This window comes from Ahaetulla prasina, chromosome 2, assembly GCF_028640845.1.
Source record: "Ahaetulla prasina isolate Xishuangbanna chromosome 2, ASM2864084v1, whole genome shotgun sequence".
Classification (NCBI taxonomy): Eukaryota; Metazoa; Chordata; class Lepidosauria; order Squamata; family Colubridae; genus Ahaetulla; species Ahaetulla prasina.
In genome coordinates this window covers 38,531,865-38,554,616 of record NC_080540.1, presented here as the reverse complement: position 1 = coordinate 38,554,616, position 22,752 = coordinate 38,531,865, and the positions used below count along the sequence as shown (strand labels likewise).

At 39.2% G+C, this 22,752-nt stretch overlaps 1 protein-coding gene across 31 annotated transcripts in view; it reads left to right on the top strand.

The window, feature by feature from the left end:
• MAGI1 (membrane associated guanylate kinase, WW and PDZ domain containing 1) overlaps positions 1–22,752 on the top strand; it is a 534,475-nt gene that overhangs the window by 438,338 nt on the left and 73,385 nt on the right. For all 31 annotated transcript variants that reach the window (XR_009153941.1, XR_009153943.1, XR_009153946.1 and 28 more), the window contains 3 exons: positions 2,337–2,429; positions 7,630–7,815; positions 10,834–11,454. Coding sequence is in view for 24 of the 31 variants with exons in the window: in XM_058173838.1 (XP_058029821.1) it covers positions 2,337–2,429; positions 7,630–7,815; positions 10,834–11,454 (900 nt within the window). In the remaining 7 variants the exon portion in view is untranslated. The remainder of the gene's footprint in view (positions 1–2,336; positions 2,430–7,629; positions 7,816–10,833; positions 11,455–22,752) is intronic.

The following is a 22,752-nucleotide window of genomic DNA, read 5'->3' as shown; positions in this document are numbered from 1 at the left end:
TAAGTGGTTGCATAAAATCTACTCCTTCTTGCTGACTCCCCCATCTTGAGCCACAATGCATCACCAGCTCTATGAAGGCAGGAAGCCTTAGTGAAGGAGTGCAACAAAACTTTGAGAAAACTTTCTTCCTGTGCACGTTGATCTTCCTCATCTATCAATTGGCAGGCTTAAATCCAGGAAGCCATCTCTGGCACTCACTCAACAGCTGTCCAATAACTTTGACATCAACACACAGTGGGAAGCCAAATGGGCTGCTGAACACCCAGATACAGGCAGATACATAGATGACCCTACACAAAAAGTGCCAGGTTTTGACCTTCTTCGCCAGCATTGGTCAACTCTGAACAGGAGCCATACCCAACATGGTGTCTGCCAGGACTCTTTGTTTAAATGGGGTCTTGTCTCTACCCCTCAGTGTGACTGTGGTGCTCCTTGACAAAATATTCACCACATTAAATCCATGTATTTGTCATACACTAAATAAAATTAATTAATTAATATTCTTATCTGACCGCCTGAAACCAACTTGACTCTAGGTAGTCTAGGTAGAATGCAGGAATTAAATAAGGGGGGGAAAACTAAAAATACAAAGCTAAAAATGATCAAAATGTAAAACTACTGTCTGGAAACTATCAGGCGCAACAACTAAAACACTTGTAAAAACTCCATTGTTTATCACTAAATTGCTAGCTTCCCCTGGGAATGACCAGATAAGGCTTCATGGATTCTGGGGGAGCTCATGCTTATGCTGTTTACAGCAGCATAATGAGTCTAAGCTCTGCCCTTGCTTGACTCCCTCCCTCCAGATACCTGGTAATTCCTCCATAAGAACAATTCATGTACAAAAGAAAAGCCATATTTCACTTGTGTCTAGAAGCCAAGAGAATAAGGAGCAAATATGTTCTTTAGAATTAGCTGCTCCTGAATACTTTCTTTTGGAACTCTCCTTCTATCAGGAGGTAGATAGAAGCAGGGGTGCTATTCAGCAGGTTCTGACAGGTTCTGAAGAACCTGTAGTGGAAATTTTGAGTAGTTCAGAGAAGAGTAGTACCTCAGTCTGGCCCCAGAGTGGGGAGGGAATGGGGATTTTGCAATATCCTTCCCCTGGAGTGGGGTGGGAATGGAGATTTTGCAATATCCTTTCCCTGCCACGCCCACAGAACCGGAAGTTAAAAAAAATGAATTTCACCACTGGATAGAAGGATAGAAAGAAACACTCAGCAGGTGATCTCTAGTGGTCCAGGAAAGATGGGCAGATATTAATGGGAAAAGGTAAAGAATCAAAATCTATTATTATTGTCAAAACCAAGACAATAATCTGTAGATGGTGCATTATGAAAGAACCAAAGATTTCTTAAGAAAGGTACTAAAATAGTAGTTTGGATATCCACAGGTTTTCTCTTCTTTTTCCATCAGTCCAGCTTAGATGCTGCCTCTGCTATTGCTTCTCACAATTTGAAAGCAAAATCTCAGGTTCTCTCTTGTTGTGAGATACAGAAATATAGGACTTTTATTTCTTTTCTGATACAGGAAAGAGGTACCAGAAAACAATTACTCCAAATAATTTCTGGGGGACAAATTTGTTTAATGGATAAATCATATCTGTTATATCTCAGAACTTTTGTCCATTAATCATTTTTCTCCATCGATTTTCTGATACGTAAAATAAATGAATGTAAGAGTGGCAGTCTAAATTAGATATATATTCTAAGATCATGTCTATACCTGTAGCGATGGGTAATGATGTAGCTCATAGTGGTCAATATGTTCCATCCACTGGTTGGTCTCCCCATCAGGTTTCCAGCTTTTGCTTGATTAATGGCAAGGATCTCCAACTGTGGCAACTTTAAGCCTGGCGGATAATTTTTTGTGACAAGTCTTCTGAGGGAAGTCAAAGGAAGGGGACTGTGTCTAGAGACACAAGGAGCTTGCATTAACAATGTACAAAACCAGAGTGGTTCATTGGGGGTTGGATCTTATATATCAGGGGTTCCCCCCACAACCCCCGGTCCATGGACTGGCACCGGTCTGCAGCATGCAAGAAACCAGGCCGCACAAACAAACGAAACCCCAGCCACAGGAAACCACAAAACCATGCCCTCTCCAGTCTGTGGAAAAACCTTTCCCCACGGAACTGGTCCCTGATGCCCAAAAGTTGAGGTGGGGGTCACCGCTATATGTAATATTCCAATAGCACTTCCTGTTTCAGATGATACACGTCAAAAACAAATGTGTGTTGAATATTCTAGTCGGCGTGTAAATGCCCTTTGGATTGTAGAATGTATTTTAATGATTAAAACAGTTAAAAACTTTGATTTCTTTTCCATTTCTTTCAGAATGGACTGAAGACAATCCCCCCCTTGCTCCTCCTTCTCTTCCAAACCATGTTCCCACTAACCAGGAGCCAGTTAGAGATGTTCCAGTACAAGGTAAATTGCTACAAGTGTAATGAAAGTCACAGGTTTTTTTAAGTGTCAGAGAAAAGCATTGTTTATCCAATACAGATCTTAGGACCTTCCAAGAACATTCATCTCAATTTTACACCTCCCTCCAAAATTGTTTCCTAGTGTAAACTGTGATTTTGCAATCTATCCTGCGAATAATATTTTCCGTATTGTTACATTCTTATCGGTTCATCCTTTGAGGTGTTCAGCGTACCAAGGAAATGCTCAAATTTAAAGTTTGGAAGTCATGAAAGCAGGAAACTTTGCCCTCCCTATTTTCTACTGAAATATTCCGTATTCATGAAAAGTTGCCCTTACCCTTTTCGACATGTTTGGGAGTGCCAAACTGCAACGGGAAAGGGAGAATTAGAGAATATTGGGCATCTGCAGCTTGATATGAACCAGATGTATCAGCAGTGTGGAAGCTCACTGTGTAATATTGTATATATAGTATGTTATTAATAACATGCAACAAGAAGTGACGATGACTAAAAGGGTGGGAATTCAGATGCCGGGTGGCGAGAGACTATCTCTGGGGAATAGCTACGGGCATTACCACACCCCCTACTTAAAGTCTTCCTAGATGCAATCAGAGGCTAAATTCATCATTGATCTGGTTTTTGTGAACAGATTTATCTTTTGAAGAAGTACATTATTCTGTTCTGGATTATTTAGCATTGTCATAAGAAGAAAGTATTGGCGATGTTCTGGCTTAGAGTATTTGGGAATAAACAATTTAAGATTTTTTTTCTGTCCCTGTTGAATTAATATGCACATATATACAAATCAAGGGCTGCTATACTTTATTATTTGTTTCATTTCAATCATGCTTATGATTGAATAATTTAAAACAGGCCATAGAACTCCTCTTGAGTTCCTTTGGAACTATGAAAATGTTATATATTTGGAGAGATTTTCTGCTGTAAGTAGCCAATCAAAAAGAAGGTAGCCCACTTACATGGAAAATTCTGCCTTTTAATTGTTGTTCCTCTAAAACTTATTTAATGCACCATATATAATTGCCCATTAATTAGAAAAGCCAGAATATATAATTATAAAAGCTTTGCAGCTATTTTGAAGGGCTTTAGTCCAACAGAAACCTGGAGAAAGCTTACTGCTCTCAAATGCAGTGTTTTGTCAGAGGTTGAATCATAGTCTCAGCGTGTGTGAGCCATTCATAGGACTAGTTAAACACGTACCTACCCTTTCGATTTCAGCTGATAAAAACTGGGGCTTTAATTCCCAATGGCGGTGCACCAAAAATAGAACAAGGAATTAATACATACAAAAATGATGCAAAGTTGACACTCATACACCCTTTTTATTAAAAATTCAATATTTTTTATTTTAATTGATATTATGTAAATTAGCAAATGGTCATATGTATACATACCTTTCAGGGTCAACAGCACTCTATAGAGCATAACCAAGGAGTAAGAAATAATAAGAAATTAAAGGTATATGATAAAAAGGAAAGGAAATGGAAACGGAACTAAAGCTAATTAATAGCAATTCCATTCATACCATTGCAGCCTTGCAAACAAACTTTTTTTTGCCCCATTTATACATCACTTTGTAGATGCTTTCTGTTCTTTAACTCTTCAGTTCTTGCTTTCTGAAGATCTCATCAACTCCATCCAATTATAATGTTCTCAATCTTACTCTCTCTTATTCCTCCTTCATAAGTTTTCAGTTTCAACCCCTTTCAATTCTACTCAGTGGTGGGATTCAAGTAATTTAACAACCAGTTCTCTGCCCTAATGATTTCTTCCAACAACCAGTTTGCCAAACTGCTCAGAAAGTTAACAACCGGTTCTCCCGAAGTGGTGCGAACTGGCTGAATCCCACCACTGATTCTACTCCATGGAACAAGACAACCTAAACTTGCCTCTTTTGTGCTAACGAACACTTCTGTGTCCAGTCCACACTGATATAGCTCCTATTTGTTCATATCCCTCCTTGGCTTTATTGTACTGGACCATACTCTAGTTCTTTATAGTCACTTAGGTGAGATGGATGCCCATACAAATAAATCAAACCAAGTCAAGTCAAATCAATCAATAGTTTTAATTCGTATTGCATTCAACTTACTTTTCTGTTTCTCCACATAGGTCTAACTATCACTTCCATAAAATATATTGGGTAGCAGTACACTCTTATTCACAGCCATTTTTAGTTTTTTCCACAAACATCCTTGTTCTGCTCGCTACTTTTCTATCACCATTTGAAAATTTAAACAATTACTATCCATTTTCCCATGTTTTATTAACCCTTCTAACAAGATACACAAACTCGTCTACTTGCTCTAATATTTCACCATTTATGTATTACATGACATGCATACAATGCTTCTCATTGTATCATATACTGTAGTGTATCAAACATGTGCTGCAAATTGCTTGATTTTATTTATTTATTTATTTATTTATTTATTAAATTTTTATACCGCCCTTCTCCCAAAGGACTCAGGGCGGTGTACAGCCAGAATAAAAACAAAGATATATACAATTTAAAACAACATTTAAAAAGAGCAAATTTTAAAGGCTGATTATTAAAATTTAAGTTAAAAAGTTAAAAATATTAAAACCCAATTAAAATACATCACTAATTATGCCAGTCCCGCTTTAATGAATAAATATGTTTTGAGCTCACGACGGAAGGTCCGAAGATCAGGCACTTGACGCAGGCCGGGGGGAAGTTCGTTCCAGAGCGTCACTGCCCCCACAGAGAAGGCCCTACTCCTGGGGGCTGCCAGCCGACACTGTTTGGCGGACGGCACCCTGAGGAGACCCTCTCTGTGCGAGCGTACGGGTCGATGGGAGGCAAAGGGTAACAGCAGGCGGTCTCGTAAGTACCCGGGTCCTAAGCCATGGAGCGCTTTAAAGATAGTTACCAAAATCTTGAAGCGCACCCGAAAGACCACAGGAAGCCAGTGCAAGCTACGGAGCAGCGATGTCACGTGGGAGCCACGAGCGGCTCCCGTTATTACTCGCGCAGCCGCATTCTGGACTAACTGCAGCCTCCGGGTGCACCTCAAGGGCAGCCCCATGTAGAGAGCATTGCAATAATCCAGCCTAGACGTAACCAGAGCGTGAGTGACCGTGCATAAGGCATCCCGGTCAAGGAAGGGATTTTCCAACAATTCGAGATTAATTGCATAAAGAAATACATGTCACATTGCTGATGAAGACTCCTCTAATGTTTCAATACAAGAGAATGTAGATAGATAGATAGATAGATAGATAGATAGATAGATAGATAGATAGATAGATAGATAGATAGATAGATAGATAGATATGAGAGAGAGAAAAAGAAACAGAGAAAGAGAAACAAACAAACAAACAAAAAAGAAGAAAGGGATTGAACTGTAGAGTTCCTGGTACTCTCAGAGCTTGATTGTTTGGTTGTTGCAGACCTTTCATTATCTGACTAGGGAATATCATTTGTGTGAGTGAGTGCAGGGTTCATGTTTATATTTGGTATATTTGGTTTATATTTGACCTGCCAGGGTGATTCTTTCCTTGGTACTTCCTTGATTAGAGGATTGTTTTCTGCTTGATAGTTTGTCTAGTATTAATCCATGCTTATCTGGGTATTGGTTGCTGGAAAGGATGTGTTTTCTTCTTACTTTTTACTGTGTCTTTTGAATGTTATATCTTTTTTTTTAATGGTGGGAGAGGTGAGGAATTAAAAAACAAATGGCAAACTACATTGTTGTTGTTTTTCTATATTTCTCTGGCTGATTGTTCTGAATGTCAGTCTTCTAGGAATTCCCTAGTGATTGGGGATTTTGCTTGCTCTAGAATGCTCACAATTTTTCACTTAAACCTATGGTTGAGCCTATCCATTTGTTGTGAGATTAAGGAGTTTTCATAATGTCTTCTGGCTGTTAATTGGTGTTCATGGATGCTGCCTAATAGAGAGCTGTGGTGGCTTAGTAGTTAGAATGCAGTATTGCAGGCTACTTCTGCTGACCCCAATTTTTATTGATCAGGTTGTTCTCTGGATTGAAGTTCTATCTAATGAATACTTTAATTTCAACAGTACTAACACAAGGGCTATCAATAGATTCAAACTCAATGTAAATCACTCTAATCTTGATTGTAGGAAATATGACTTCTGCAATAATGTGGTAAATGTCTGGAACACTCTGCTTGATCCTGTTGTTAGTCTCTCTAATCCCCATACCTTTTACCTTAAACTGTCTACCATGGACCTTTCATATTTCTTAAGAGGTCCCTAAGGGGGCGTGCATAAGCGCACCAGCGTGCCTACCGTCCCTGTCATACTGTCCCCATTTATGTGTAATCATTCTATGTGTTTATGGCTATGTTTTGCCTATTTATATCCTTTTTTTTTGTGCCAATTTTTTTCATGTGTCCATGTCTATGTCTATACTGTTATTTATTTCCTTATACTTGTTGACAAACAAACAAATAAATAAAGTCTCCCAAGGTCATTCCCACATAGGGGGAAGGCAAGGTGCAGGGAAGATCAGCTAACAGGCCATTGGAATAAGTCATGTTGGAATAGTAGCAGTTTTGGTGGCTGAAAGAAGGGAGGGAAGGAGGCCTGGAAAAAATAAAGGGTGAGTAGGCCTGTGTAGCAGTACCAGCCAAAGTAAGAAAAGCAAGATAGTGAGAAAATTGAGAAGGAAATGATAAAGTAAATCGTAAATGATGCTGTGAATTCAGAAAATGAAAAGTGCACATCAGATTTGACTTTCTCTTCCTGACTGGAATTTGTTTAATCTAAAACCTGGAATAAGGCATATTTTCTGGGTCTCAGTTCTGCTGCCATTTCAGAATTATTTAGTAGAGCCCCTTGGGTTTGTCTTGACTTTCACACAATAGATTTTTCCATTTGCTACCCCTTGTGTTCTTCAATGTTTGGCTTCTCAGAAGAGAAAAGTTCAATCAAGTTCTAACATTTAGTCCTTCTGAGGGCTAATTCATTGACAGAGGTGGATATTTGTAGCTCAGGGTTGAAGTAAGGAGTCTTTGGTGTTCTCTGAGCTTGGCTGTTTTCTTGCAGACATTTCATTACCAAACTAGCTAACTTCATCAGTTCTGGTAGGGAGTTAGTTTATTGCTAACTGCTGGCAGAAGTTAGAGAAGAGAAAGATACTGTAGAGAAATTAGTGCATTTATTTTTCCTGATTTATAAACTTCTGAAATTTTCACAGCAGGGAAACCATTTTTCACCCGGAACCCATCTGAGCTGAAAGGGAAGTTCATTCACACCAAACTGAGGAAAAGCAGCAGAGGCTTCGGTTTCACTGTGGTCGGCGGAGACGAACCCGATGAATTTCTCCAGATAAAGAGTTTGGTGCTTGATGGGCCTGCAGCACTGGATGGCAAAATGGAAACAGGTAGCCTGTCAGGCGTGAGAGGAAACTCCCGGTTTCTCTGCTCTGCTGGGAGAATAGCCATGGAAAAATAGCGTAGTCACCTGCAGTTCAGTCATGTTAGTTTGCCTTAATTTTTGTCTCAAAGCAAAAGAAAGGAAATAACACAATTCTTGGGATTAAAAACTAGACGTTCCATTCCACACAGTTTTGCCAGTTGTTCTGGGTGCTGATTTGATTTGTTTTAAAAATCGTGATTGCCTTGCCTCCTATAGAATTTCATGTCAACCCACTGATAGTTAACCATTGATGGAAACTGGATGAAATACAGAACAGCGACAGAGCCAGTTTTGTGTAGTGGTTAAGGCAGTAGGTTAGAAACCAGGAGGCTGGGAATTCTAGTCCCACCACAAAGCCAGCTTGGGCCACTTACCTTTTCAGCCCTAGGAAGGAGGCAACAGCGAGCTACTTCTGAAATCTGGCCAAGGAAGCTGCAGAGACTTCTTCAAGCAATCACCAAGAATCAAAGTTGATTCAAAAGCCTTTTTTCTTTTTCTTTTTTAAAAGAGGGACAGAGATTTTAAAAAAAGAGTAGTAGTCCTATAATTAATAACTTGGCCCCTGTACATTCAATTGTCTTCTAAACAAAATGAAAATCATGAAATATTCAATCAAGAGTCCCTTTAACTGATACAATGCTAGAGAAAACTTACTAGCCTACCAGAATCTAAATCTCAATTATTCTATTCTGGCCAAAGGTGTTTTTTTTTCTTTTCTTCAAAAAGTAAAGAATGTCAAGCAGATGATAATGTTTCTATGTAATGTGTCTATATATATAGCACTATAAACAGGTTATACTGTCAAATCATGCAGGCATAAAGCCATTACAGTGTAGAAGCAAAATATTACAATCTTCAGAATTTCTTAATAGCAAAGAATTAAATACAAAGGACTTGAGTGTATTTTGAAACATGTGCTATGTCAAAGCCGAAATGTTCTGCCATTTTTATGGATAGAATTCGAAACAAAGTCCTTCACTGTGTGAGTCATAATTGAACACACGCAATGCTGCACTTAGCAAACCTTTTGAAGGGACAAAACATATTAGAGCTTAAAAATACAAAGAGTAAATTTCCAGGACACTGAAGGATAATCCCATATCTGCTTAAAACCTCATTTTATATAGGCAAAAGAGTTTTATGTAAGCAATTTCTTTTTCAAAAATAAAGACATCAAAATATTTCTTCCCAAGTGAACTGAACTGTAACCCAATCTGTCAAAAATTATTTTTGAGATGTTTTAAAAGAACCAGGGTAGATAAAAATTGATGATTTTTTTAAAAATTAAAATCGGATTTTTTAAATTTAAATCAGATTGTTTTGATTTTTATCAAATTTATTTTAATAAAATGCTTTTGGAGTAAAAATCTATCAAGAGATAATTTTCTATTTAAGATACATTATACCTTTAGTTTATTCAGCATGAAATGGAGCTTAGTTATGTAGCATGAAACTGTATATTCTGCAATATTTACATTTTTGGTAAACTCATTCAGTGAATCCCAGCTCTGCAAGCTAAATAGGAAACCTTCATTTTGTTTGCAAATAATATTATAGATTCTAACTACCAGCAAGAATGAATCCTTGCATTTAAGAGCAACTGTTATTTCAGATCCATCGTGGCAGCGCCTGTTAGCGGGCATCCACTCAATCTGCTGCCCGCCACATCCCTCACCTTGTTGTCACTGCCACATCACCAGCCGTCCCATTAAAGTAAATGGGACTGTGGGTTAGTCAACAGCGGGTCAGAAGAGGAGCCACTGAGGGACAGAGGTGACAGTTGCTCTTTAAAAATTATGATTTAAATCGAGTTGATTTAAATCAAGCCTTTTTAGTAGTGATTTAAATTGTGATTTAAATCAACTCGATTTAAATCAATTCCACTCTGAAAAGAACTAAAAGCAAGACGTCCCTCATCTTTATTGTTGGTTAAAAATGAAGCTAATTGCTGAAACCAGTGTAGTCTTTTCCAGTCATCAAAATGATTCTGCTTTTTTTAAAGAGTATTTATCAGTAAATTAATTTATTCTGATTCAAGAATGAAATTTTTATTACTACAGGAATATTTGATGATTTTTATGTTGGAATATATTTACTATTGTAACAGTGTTTCTTCCAGTTTCTGTGGCATGCTATTATTATTCCCACATCCTTCCTGGGGAATTTTATATCTAAGAAAACTACAGGTAGTTCTTGATGTACAGTCACTCATTTAGTGAACTTGGAAGTTACAACAAATATCCTCAAAATGCTGTGAAAAGAATAACGCACACAAAACATTGAATTCTATCACCCACAGCATTACACACAGATCCAAATCCAGTATTTTGTCCTTTCTGAATTTTAAAATATTATATTAAATATTAATATAATATAATATAAATATAATAGTTTTAATATATTTAATATTCTGCTTTGGATTCATCGCATCCTTTTCTCATAATCTCTGAATTTTTTGTTGTGAAAAATGGCTATATAAGTTTTAGTTTCACAAAAAGAAAAATTGTTATAATAATTTTTAATAATTGATAAGCTAAAATCACTCTTTGTCTCTGTTACATAGCATTTTGAGTTATTCGATGCCAAGATAAATGAACTCCCTGGATACATTTCCTTGAACAATGCATGCACATACACACACACACACAGAGAGAGAGAGAGAGAGAGAGAGAGAGAGAGAGAGTCGGAAGGGACCTTGGAGGTCATGTAGTCCAACCCCCTGCTCATGCAGGACACCTGTGCTAGAGATTCGAATCATCGAACAGCCAACCTTTCTGATCGACAAGCTCAGTGTCTTAGCCATAAAGCCACCTAGTCAGGCAGAGAGAAAGAGAGGGAGGGAGGGAGGGAGAGAGAGAGAGGGAGAGATATTTGATAAAACTACTACTAGTTCTTGTTCCACTTCCTTCCTTTTGCTATGCACTGAATGAAACAAGAAGTTTCTATGTATAAACTAACAAAGCTTCAACCATCTGTTCTGTAGGAGATGTTATTGTCAGCGTGAATGACACATGCGTCCTGGGCCACACCCACGCTCAAGTGGTCAAAATCTTCCAGTCAATTCCTATCGGTGCCAGCGTGGACCTGGAACTGTGCCGAGGCTATCCTCTGCCTTTTGACCCAGATGATCCCAACACAAGCCTGGTGACATCTGTGGCCATTTTGGATAAAGAACCAATCATTGTAAACGGGCAAGAAAGCTACGACTCTCCGTCAAGCCATGGTAGCAAAACAGGCAAAATCAACGGGATGAAAGAGCAGAGACCTAGCAGTCCCGCTGAGGTTTCTTCCAATGGATCCCACGGCTATCCCAATGACACGGTCTCCTTGGCTTCTTCTATAGCAACGCAACCTGAACTCATAACTGTACACATAATTAAAGGGCCAATGGGCTTCGGCTTCACTATAGCAGACAGTCCTGGGGGTGGGGGACAGAGAGTGAAGCAAATTGTCGACAGCCCAAGGTGCCGAGGCCTAAAAGAAGGGGACCTTATAGTTGAAGTCAACAAGAAGAATGTGCAGAATCTAACTCACAACCAAGTTGTGGATATGCTGATTGAATGTCCTAAAGGAAGTGAGGTGACATTGCTGGTACAACGAGGAGGTAGGTCCCAAATGTCTTTTTTTTTTTATTATTAAATACCAAAGTACTCTACTTAAAGCATTGGTATCTAAATATACATAACTAGTTTAAATTGGCTAAAAAAACTATAGCTGCTGGCTTTTAATTTACATTTTTTTTAAACAACATTGTGAAAGCATAACAAAATATTGCATGATCTTATTTTGAGTTAGCCCTGGTCCTGGTATTTGCCTGTATTTATTTATTTATTTGTGTCTCCCCCACCCACTCAGCTTTATTATTTCTGCAAATAACGCAAGGCAGTTGAGTTGATAAATGCATTAGAAAGTTTGCCCATGGCGTTGATTTTTTTCAGATACAAACACTACAAGCAGTCCTCAACTTACAACATTTCATTTAGTGACCATTCAAAGTTACAGCAGCACTGAAACAAGTAACTTATGACCTTTTTAAAGCTTATGACCAGTCGCCATGTTCATGTGATCAAAATTCGTATGCTTGGCAACTGGTTCATATTTATGACACTTGACATGTTCTGGGCTTTTGCAAACTTCTGACTAGCAAAACTGATGGGGAAGCCAGATTCATTTAACAACCGGGTTACTAATTTAACAACTATGGCAAGAAAGGTTGCAAAATGTGGCAAAATCGGGGGTGAAATGTTCGCGGTTCAGACCAAATTGGTTGATCCAGTAGCAGGTGGTTCGGAGAACCGGTAGCAAAAAGCCCTGCCCTGTCCTGCCCATGCCCACCCAATTGCCCGGTCGCCTGCTTTCCGCTTCTTTTAAAAAATGCTTTTAAAAGGTAAAAAAGGAGGTTCTGACAATCACAGCTGAACTGCCTGATCGTCAGAGCCTTTTTTTATTTTTAAAAGCATTTTTTTTACAACCTATTTAGTCGAATAGGTTGTAAAAAATGCTTTTAAAAGTAAAAAAAAAAATGCGTGCCACAGCTGATCACCACTACCCTGCACTGTTCTACTTACCCTATGCTTCCTTTTGGTGTGCATTACGCACGTACCTCGCATTTGGTGTGTGGTGCGCAGTGCACATGCGCGGACACAGTGCACGTGCACAGCCAGCGAAGTGGTAGTAACCGGTTCAGACTTCACCACTGGGCAAAATTCAACAAATGTCTCACTTAACAACAAAAATTTGGGGCTCAATTGTGGTTGTAAGTGGAGGACTACCTGTATTTAGAAATTGATGGCTATATGACAGGCATAAATGGCATTTAAACTTTCTTGATCCGAATATGATTAGTTGGGAGTTTGCTTGTTTGCTTATTGAAATGCTCACCTTCCTACAGAAATTTCACTTAATTCTTGGTATTTAAATACAGCTTTGTTTCTTCATGTTCTCCATTGCTTTAATGTATAAAGAGAGAACCATTCATCCTTGGACACCATCTATCTTTTTTCACAGAGTACATCCCAAGTTGTTTAGAATTAAAAACAGACAATATTTTGGGCCTGTGGATTTAATTGGATATTTATGTGATGGAGAGAGCTTTACATAAGATAACATTCAGGGAGGTGTTGAGTTGGGAAATGGCTGCTAGCATGGATGTGGCCACTATAAATTATTTATTCATCAGAAGGCAAAAAAGAGTGGATTTGCCTCTTCTCTAGCTTGCAACTACTAGTATATTTGTACTATGGTATTCAAGAAAGCGAAGGGACCAATATGCAACCTAAAGTCAGTTTTGGCTAACTTACAATGTACATATTGACTCTGATGGGTTATCAGAGGACGATTCACAAGCACAAGAGTACCTATGGTTGCCACCGTGCCTAGTCTGTACAATGTGGCCTTGGAAAGAATGTGCATGTCCTCACATCGGTTGTAGTTAATTTAGCAAAGACGGGTGTTTTCATTATGGGATGTGCATGTAGTCATTTGTGTCAAGCACCAAGAAAATCCGGAGACCCAGCAGTTGAAATGTGGATAAAGATTTATTGTAAGCTTCAGCTCTGTATAAAAATCTGAACCAGTAACGGTCAAGGGAAATTAGTGGGAGTTAAGAAGAGAAAGGAATCCAAGGTGGGCTGGACTTAAATCTCTTGTGGGTACGGAAGGATTCATGACTGATGACGCGTTTGACCCAGGGGTGAAATCCAGCAGATTCTGACAGATTCTGGAGAACCGGTAGCAGAAATTTTGAGTAGTTCAGAGAACTGGCAAATGCCACCTCTGGCTGGCCGCAGAGTGGGGTGGGAATGGAGATTTTGCAATATCCTTCCCCCAGGAGTGTGGAGGGAATGGAGATTTTGCAGTATTCTTCCCCTACCATGCCCACCAAGCCACACCACGCCCACCAAGCCATGCCCACAGAACCGGTAGTAAAAAAATTTGGATTGACTGGTTTGACCCCTCCCACGGCCTCAGCCTGGCCATCTTCAACATCTAGTAGTGCCTTTTTGGCTGCAGTCCCCAACCTCTGCCTTGCTAGGGCTGATATTTCAGAAGCATTTCTTGGATGAGAGACTAATGGATCAAATGGTGTCTCAAACCTGGCAGAATATAATTGCGCTTATTTCATCCTTTGAAACCTCTGAACTCCTCCAGTTGTTGGATCAATTTTTCCATCTGGAGAGCCTAAGAGACAAAATCAGATCAAATTTAGCCAGCGCAGATTATAATGCATGCATTTCATCCCCTTAATCTTAACTCTCCAAAGTAAAAACATGGATCTGAAAATAACTGCCAATTATCACGTAATATTTCTGCTCCTTTTTTTTTTTTTTTTACATTTATATCCCGCCCTTCTCCGAAGACTCAGGGCGGCTTACAGTGTGTAAGGCAATAGTCTCATTCTATTTGTATATTTTTACAAAGTCAACTTATTGCCCCCCCAACAATCTGGGTCCTCATTTTACCTACCTTATAAAGGATGGAAGGCTGAGTCAACCTTGGGCCGGGCTTGAACCTGCAGTAATTGCAGGCTCTGTGTTCTAATAACAGGCTGTAACAGCCTGAGCTATTCCGGCCCCTTCTCCCTGAGCATCCAGTTAGAGCAGAAAGTGTAGCCTTTAGACTGAAAAGCACCCCCAGGGTGTTAGTCACCTTCTGTTCTAGCGACTTTGTAATAAAAACTTCTCAGTTTCTATTCATTGTATTGACAATTCATCAGGCCCTTGGCATGTGTAATCACCCAAAGCTCTTAAAATTGACTTCATCTCTCTTCAGGACATCTCTCCATCACCTTCTCTTATCTGCAGTGCCACAATAGCAAGCAGATCATTGGAAATGCTGATCCTTTCTTTATTCACTATTTGGGTATGTGTAACTATGCATTTCATTGTTTCCATCTGCATAGTGGGATTTCTCATTTCAGTGTCATAGATTATGCTAAAGGTTATCACATTCTACTTAATTTCTTATTGTTGTTCTTGAATAGCTGTTCTTGAGTGGTTTAGCATTCAGTTGCATAGTAAGAATTTTACCCTAGATTTTGGAAGACAAGTTGCAGCTGCCAGCTTTAAAATCCCAATAGTATTGAGTTGTCCCACTGTAGTTTTCTATATTATTTTTGAGAGTAATTTTTTTTAAAAATTACAAGGGACAAGGGATGAAAATCCCTAATTTGATAGTTCCAACTCCAAAATGGAAAACTTACATTACAGTAGACATGACTAGCTAAAGTTGCCTTTTGGCTTGTTGTTGTTATTAGTATAAGGACAGACGGACAAGACAGCTTAGCCTTGGCTAGAGGAAAAGAGTATCAAGCGTATGATTTAGAGCAGTGGCCCCAACTTTTTGGGCACCAGGGACTGGTTCCATGGAGAGACGTTTTTCCGCTGACCAGAGGGGGGCGTGTTTTGCATGCTGCTTGCATCCCGTGAATGGGACTTTGCTCGTTTGCATGGCCCGATTTCTGGAATGCCATGGACCAGTGTCAGTCCACAGGCTGGGGGTTGGGGAACCCCTGATTTAGTGTATCATGATGTTTCCATGCTGTCCAAACCTGTTCTGACTCAGCTCCCCAAACACGACAAACCCTCTGTATTCAAATTAATGATTCCTTTATTTAGGAGTACCAGCATCCCCGGCAAAAAATTACTGTCTCAATGCAGATAGTCTTCTGTCTGGCAGGGAGATAAATAGTTGTCTGCCACATCTATTCATCTCCACCCCCTGCCTTTTATCCCCAGAGCTATGGTGGGGCTTTGCTAGCAGTGGTGGCTCTTCTGATCCAAAGATCGGCCCACAGATTTTCACTCCTCTCCTCTCTTCTGCCTTCTGTGAAAATGCGTGTCCCGCAATGGACCCAGCTGTTCCTTCTCTTCCTCATTAGCCATCTCCAGACCTTGGGGCTGTTGACACTCCATCTGAGGGCTGATAAACAGCCCAGGCTCCGCATCTGTCTCTCTCTCTCTCTCTGCCAGCTCCATTCCCTCTTCCCCCTCAGAGCTCTCAGGTTGCCTTGAGGCTGACCCAGACTCCCATGACTCTTCCTCATTTGATTCAGCTGCTGGAGGGGCCGGCGGCCGACAGATCACAACAGAACCAGTGCTATTCAGGTAGTCCTTGACTTATGACCACTTAGCACTTGTTCGAAGTTACAACCAGGCTTCACACATCAGTCCGTTGCAATGTCTCCACAGTCACATGATCAAACTTCAGGTGCTGGGCAAATGATGTGTATATATGACAGGATCATGCAATCCTCATTCATGACTTTCCCAGCCAGCTTCTGGCAAGCAAAATCAATGGGGGAAGCCAGATTCACTTAAAAAGTGTGTGAACCCTTTAACAAGCAGGGGATTTGCTTAATGACTGCAGCATCATAAAATTGGGCACCACTGTCTCCTTTAACGACAGAAATTCCAGTCCCAATTGTGGTTGCAGGTCCAGGACTATCTGTATAGAAAAGAATGTGTATGTGTTTTTTTAACAAGTACATTAACAGCACACAGAAAGTTTTAAGGGCATCCTTGAATTTTCTGGAGCTGTTTGCTTTATGTAAATAAGATAACCAAAAATACAACAGTAATGCTCCAGTATTTTTTTTATTTATTTTTTTAGTAGTTGTTTTGGAGAGGAAATTTTGACAGTCATCACCCCCATTCTGTCAGCGAGGAGAGCGTCACTGGTGAAAACTCCTCCTTCTACACATCTCTGCTCTTTTTCATTTCACTTCCACCCTGTTTTTTTTTCCCCCTGCGTTGTGCTGCCAGAACCAAATGCTGATATGATACACACAATTTCTCATTTTTTTGTTGGGCTCCTTCTGGGGAGGGATTTCTGGCTCTTGGTTTAGAATCAAACTCTTTTCATTGTTCTCGAAATACACGCTGTTTGGGCTACCTCTCCCTCTGATGTCCATTTGAAAATAGCACCTGGGAAAATGCCTTATTCTCAGGCAGAGGTGGGCAACTATGACACCTTTACAACCTGTGGACTTCAACTCCCAGAATTCCTGGCTCAGGAATTCTGAGAGTTGCGGTCCACAGGTTATAAAGATGCTATACTGTAGTTGCCCATCCCTGTCTTTAAGTCTTGATTTTATTGACATGCCATTTCTGCCCAGTCAAGCTGAGGTAGCAATATCACTTAGACTTATATAAAAGCTTCAAAGTGCTTTTACAGCCCTCTCTAAGTGGCTTACAGAGTCAGCATATTGCCCGCAACAATCTGGGTCCTCATTTTACCCACCTCGGAAAGATGGAAGGCTGAGTCAACCTTGAGCCTGATGAGATTCGAACTGCTGAACTGCACCTAGCAGTCAGCTGAAGTAGCCTGCAGTACTGCACTCTAACCACTGCACCGCCTCGGCTCTTACAATGTCGCACAAAGCTGCTGTTCAGAGATGCGCCAAAGATTCTTTGGCCCCGATTACAAATCAGACTGAAAAATATCAGAAATGTATGTGTAGTAGATGTGACAAGCTCAGCCAGCTTCCAAGCCACTGGTATCTCTTCACAATTACGCCTGTCTTTTAAAATTCAAGACGCACATCCAGAGGGAGGATAGCCTGTAAAATATTTACGATAATGCATCCACCATTGGAATCTTGATTCCCAGTAATTAGATCAGTTGGGCTGACAGATCCTTACCTCTGCTACCACAATGAGCTGGAACAAAGAGAAAGTGAATGGAAGGAGAAAGCAGTATGAAGAAGTTCCTCTTGTAAATTAGCATTTTGAAAACTCTTTTAGCGCACTATTAGGTACTAACTAACCAAAAAAAATAAGCTTGTCAATTCTGATAGGGTCAGTTTCTGCATTTCTGTAGGAAATTGTACTATGTATTTGGGACAGGTGCCTGCATCACTGTGTAAGATCCATGGCATTCATCACTTTCAAAGGGTGTCAATACCCAAAGTACTGTAAGCCCAGTAGTGTAAACAAATTACAGGTAGTCCTTGACTTACAATAGTTCATTTAGTGACTGTTTGAAGTTACAACGGCACTGAAAAAAGTGACCTAAGACCATTTTTCACCCTTATGACCATTGCAACGTCATATAATCAAAATTCAGACACTTGGCAACTGGCTCATATTTATGACAGTTGCAGTGTTCCAGAGTCATGTGATCACCTTTTGTGACCTTTTGATAAGCAAAATCGGGAAGCCAAATTCACTTAACTGTGTGACTAACTTAACTGCAGTGATTCACTTAACAGTTGTGGCAAGAAAGGTCGTAAAATGGAGCAAAACTCACTTAACAAATGCCTCACTTAGCAGCAGAAACGTTGGGCCCAATTGTGGTCTTAAGTCAAGGACTACCTGTGTAACAATGCTGTTTTGTATTAATTGGTTACCTTACATTTTATCAGCCGTGCTATGATAAAACCAGCAGAATATGTGATTGCAGTTATTAAGTCATAGAGATTGTTATTTCAAATACAGTCAAGGGAATATTCTGGAATAGCGACTTTATTAGTATCATGACGTATGGTTTGGATTCTTTTTTAACTATCTTTGGTTCTTCTTCTAAACACAAAACGAGAAAAAAGGATGCTTTTATATCCTTGATCTACCCATCTGTCCATGATTACAAGTGAACGTAGAAAACTGTTCAAATGGAACTTAGAAACAGAGAAAATTGATGACAGAAAAAGACCCAGTGTTCCATCGAGTCTGCCCTTTGAGGTTTTTTGTTTTTGTTTTCTTATTTATTATTTTTAATAATTATTTTTTATTTATTTAATTTTTGTCAGATGATAGGCATGTGTTTATCTCAAGCATGTTTAAACTCAATGATTGATAATTAACTCACTATCTCCGCTGGAAGTTGGTTCCAGGGGATATAATGATTTATTCTGTATATTTTAACATGTTATTTTTCTTGCGTATCAGCATATTAGAATATTTCTGTACTTAATACGGGTATTAATAGATTAACTGACCAACTGAAACTTTATTAAGTAATTGACAGTATTTAGTGCATCAAATCTTAGTTTAATAAGCCAAGCTAATGCCAAGCCCCTTAGCTTCCAGTTTGTTTTTCCATTAGTACAATCAAGTGAAGAAGGCAGGAATGCTCCTGTCAAAATTGGAAGCTGTAATTCATTACTTCCAAATGAGGCAAGATTTGGAAGCAAACCTTAGCCATGGTTTCATTATCCACAAACTAGGTCACAGTTAGCAGGAAGTTACAATTTACTGAAATGTCCTCACTCACTGAAGAAAGGTGAGAGCAAAGAGGATTCATTGCAAATATGAAGATCTGGGTTTCCATTGACTCACGGTCAGAGGTATAGATTTGAAATGGAGAAGATTTGGGCTCCCATGAATCTTCTTGAGAGTGATTGTCCTGCCAAAATCACACTCAAGCTGCAGCATAAGATCATCCAGGAAGTCTCAGAGAACCCATAAAAAAACATCCAAGGATCTTTAAGACACTATTGTCGGTGTTCATGATTCTACCTTAAACAAAATATCCAGATGAAAATATGTTCATTAAATAAGGTGGAAGCAATTGCTTACTAAGAAAAAAAAATAATGCTTTTTCTCAAATTTGCCCAAATGTTTCTCGATTACCCTCTAGCCTTCTGGAGGTATATTCTGTGGACAGATACATCATATTTTCAGACTATATGGCTACAATTATGTTTGATGATCCCCAAACACTGCCATCCGCAATTAGTCTCTATGTTAAGCATAGAGGTAGAGCATTATGTTTCAAGTATGCTTTGCTGTCTGAAAATCTGGGCGATTTGCCATCATTGAAGCAAAGATTAATTTTTGCTTTGTATGAGAGAATTCTACAGGAAAATATTAAGCCATCTGTCTTGTCAAGGGCAAGTGGGTCAGATAGCAAGACAATGAACCCAAGAATGCAGGCATATCTACAAGAGGGTGGATGAAGAAGAAGAAACTCTTAGAATTTCCAAATCAATGTCTGGAAAGAAACACTGTAGAAATATTATGGAAGAACCTGAAATAAGTAATACATGCTTGAAAATCTTCAAATGTTACTTAGGAGTTAGCTTTGGAGATGTAGATTACTTCTTACAAGTAATCTAAAGAACCAATTGCCAGCTATTGTATGTTTTGCTTGCAGTTAATGTAGCTAAAGGTGTGCAACCAGATACTGAACCTGAAGAATCAAGTACTTTTTTTTTCATTTTGGCGCATCAGAAGTTGATTTCATGTCTCCAATAACCAACTATGAAACTTGTATTGTTTTTTTCAGTCAAACTCCTTTTAGAGAGTGTGAAAGGAAGGAGTGTGGAAGGAAGGAAGGAAGGAAGGAAGGAAGGAAGGAAGGAAGGGAGGGAGGGAGGGAGGGAGGGAGGGAGGGAGGGAGGGAGGGAGTGAATATGTGTGGTCAATTATTCTTTCTTTTTCCTGTACCTATATCTCAGCTGAACATCCTAAGTTTCAGTATACAATCATAATTAAACTAATGTATAGATTCATCTGATAGATATATTAGTAGGGAAAAAAAATGTGTGGAGGTATATATATACTAAGGCTGGAGTTTTCTGGAAAGCAAACTATGCCCACTGACAACGTGACTATATGTATGTTTTCTCAAAATTATCTTTCCTTCCCCATTCCACTCGATCCCAGTCTTTTCAGGATGCGAAACAGAACATTGGAGCTCACCTTTACATTTTCTACATGTACATGACAAGAAATTCACCGGTAGCATGTATGCCAGTTCTTAAATGAAAATACTTTTATTAGGTTTTGTAATATTTAAAGATCCCAGTCACTTCTTTTCCTCACTTGTATTTCTTTGAAAATGTTCCTGATCTTTACTATCAAAGAGTCACAAGGCCTGCATCTCGTAGCATTTCATCAATCCCTAAGGAGCCCTTCTCATCCGTTAATCAATTCCACAGGATAAGACACGGTATTTCCGACTGGATGGAGTGTTCTCCCATGTGATAGATGATTGGCATTATGAGAATTGACAACGCTGATTATTCATTATTTGTAATGTACCGGGTGAGAGGTTAAGGTCAGTGCAAACCTTAAGTACTTACTTAGAGCAGAGGAAGAATGGACAAGTACATGAATTATCTGATTTTATTAATGCATCCTTCCTCAAATGAGATAGATGTAAATATTATCAATATTTAACAAAGCAACTTACATATTCCAGTCATTTAATATTCAGATAAAAGCAATCTGGATAACTTTGGAAACTTTTTATTTGTGTACAAGTTTTAAAATATCAAATAACACGTGTCTTTCAAAACTTGCACAAACCATCTAAAGTTTTCGTAGAACACCCGGAGTCAGTTGTAGAAAATTAAGCAGATAGTCAATTCATATAATTGTGATGGAAAAATAATTGCAGGTTATAGGGAATATGATCAAAATGAGTTCAATTGCATTTCCCATAGTGATGCTGTTGTACAAATATGAGGAAAATTCAGGGTTGCAGCTGCTAGATGACTATGATGGTGGTTAGAAATAATTGAAAATAGAAAAGGCTTATCTTCTCAAAAATTGATCAGCTGGTTCCTTTGAGCTGCAGGAAGAAGGAAAAAATAATCTGAAACTAACAACAACAAAGAAGGGACGTGGTGTCGATCGAAAGGTCAGCAGTTCGAATCCCTAGTGCCGCGTAAGGGGGTGAGCTCCCGTTATTTGTCCCAGCTTCTGCCAACCCAGCAGTTCGAAAGCATGTAAAAAACGCAAGTAGAAAAAAATAGGGACCACCTTTGGTGGGAATGCGCCTTTGGCGTTTAGTCATGCCAGCCACATGACCATGGAGACGTCTTCGGACAGTGCTGGCTCTTCGGCTTTGAAACAGAGATGAGCACTGCCCCCTAGAGTCGGGAACGACTAGCACATATTTGCGAGGGGAACCTTTACCTTTACCTAACAACAACTCGCAAGACTTGAACATTTTAAATCTCTGGCAAATTTCTAAGAGATGGCCAGGTCTAGCCATTGCAGTAAAAAACACATGGATTCTTGGAACAGCTTAAAGGCTATCACAAATTTATTGTGGCTTAAGCTTTCATAAAGTAGAGCCGACTTCTGCAGCTACACCTGATAAAACTCCATCTACTAAGACTAATAGTATAATAAATCCACCCAGTGGCCTTTAAGCTGCTGAAAGAATTTTTTAGTTTCTCTCTCCTTTGGGCTCTGAATAATGAGGTTTTAATTAAGTCGTCATTGTGGGTGTGAAACTCTGGGAGCAGAGATGTTGACCTAGCAGGAGTTTTTAAATATAAAAACTGTATGGTTTTGAATAATCCAACAGAGTCTAGTGTTGTCCTGGTGTTTTTACCAGACGTGATATAATATAACACAAGGTGGCACAGCAGAACCTTATATTGTGTATTAAACAAGGCACATTTTAACAAGAGGTGAGATTTTTCATTTTCCCAGTTATGACTTACACACCAGTAAATCAAGCAGGCATTAGGTTGTCTCAGCTAAGAGAGACAAACAGTATTTTACTCTGCCTTGCTGAAAGAAGATTGTATTGTCATGTTCGTCGCAAGTGGCTTCTATATATAATTTTGGAAGGTTGAAAATGTCGGTGTTTGGTTCAAATAAAGGTTGTAGCAGGGCGATTGATTAAGCAGCCGCATTAAAAGCTACAAAATTCAACACGAATAGGATGAACTGTGTGCCTAGAATATTCTAAAAGGAATTGGCTTCATTAATTGATTGCCTTGAGTTATTAATGGAATAGGCATGCCTAGGCCCATTGGAGATTTTTTCCCTTTTTTTTCATGTTTCATGTCTGTCCTTGTTTTTGAAAATATATAAATCTCAACAAATTTTATCAGTCGTTCTCAAATGCTCTCTCTTTGAATTCCAGAAACTGTTAATTAATTGTTCATCATCATCATCATCAGTCTATATCTGATGAGTTCAGATATATTGCACAGATTGAT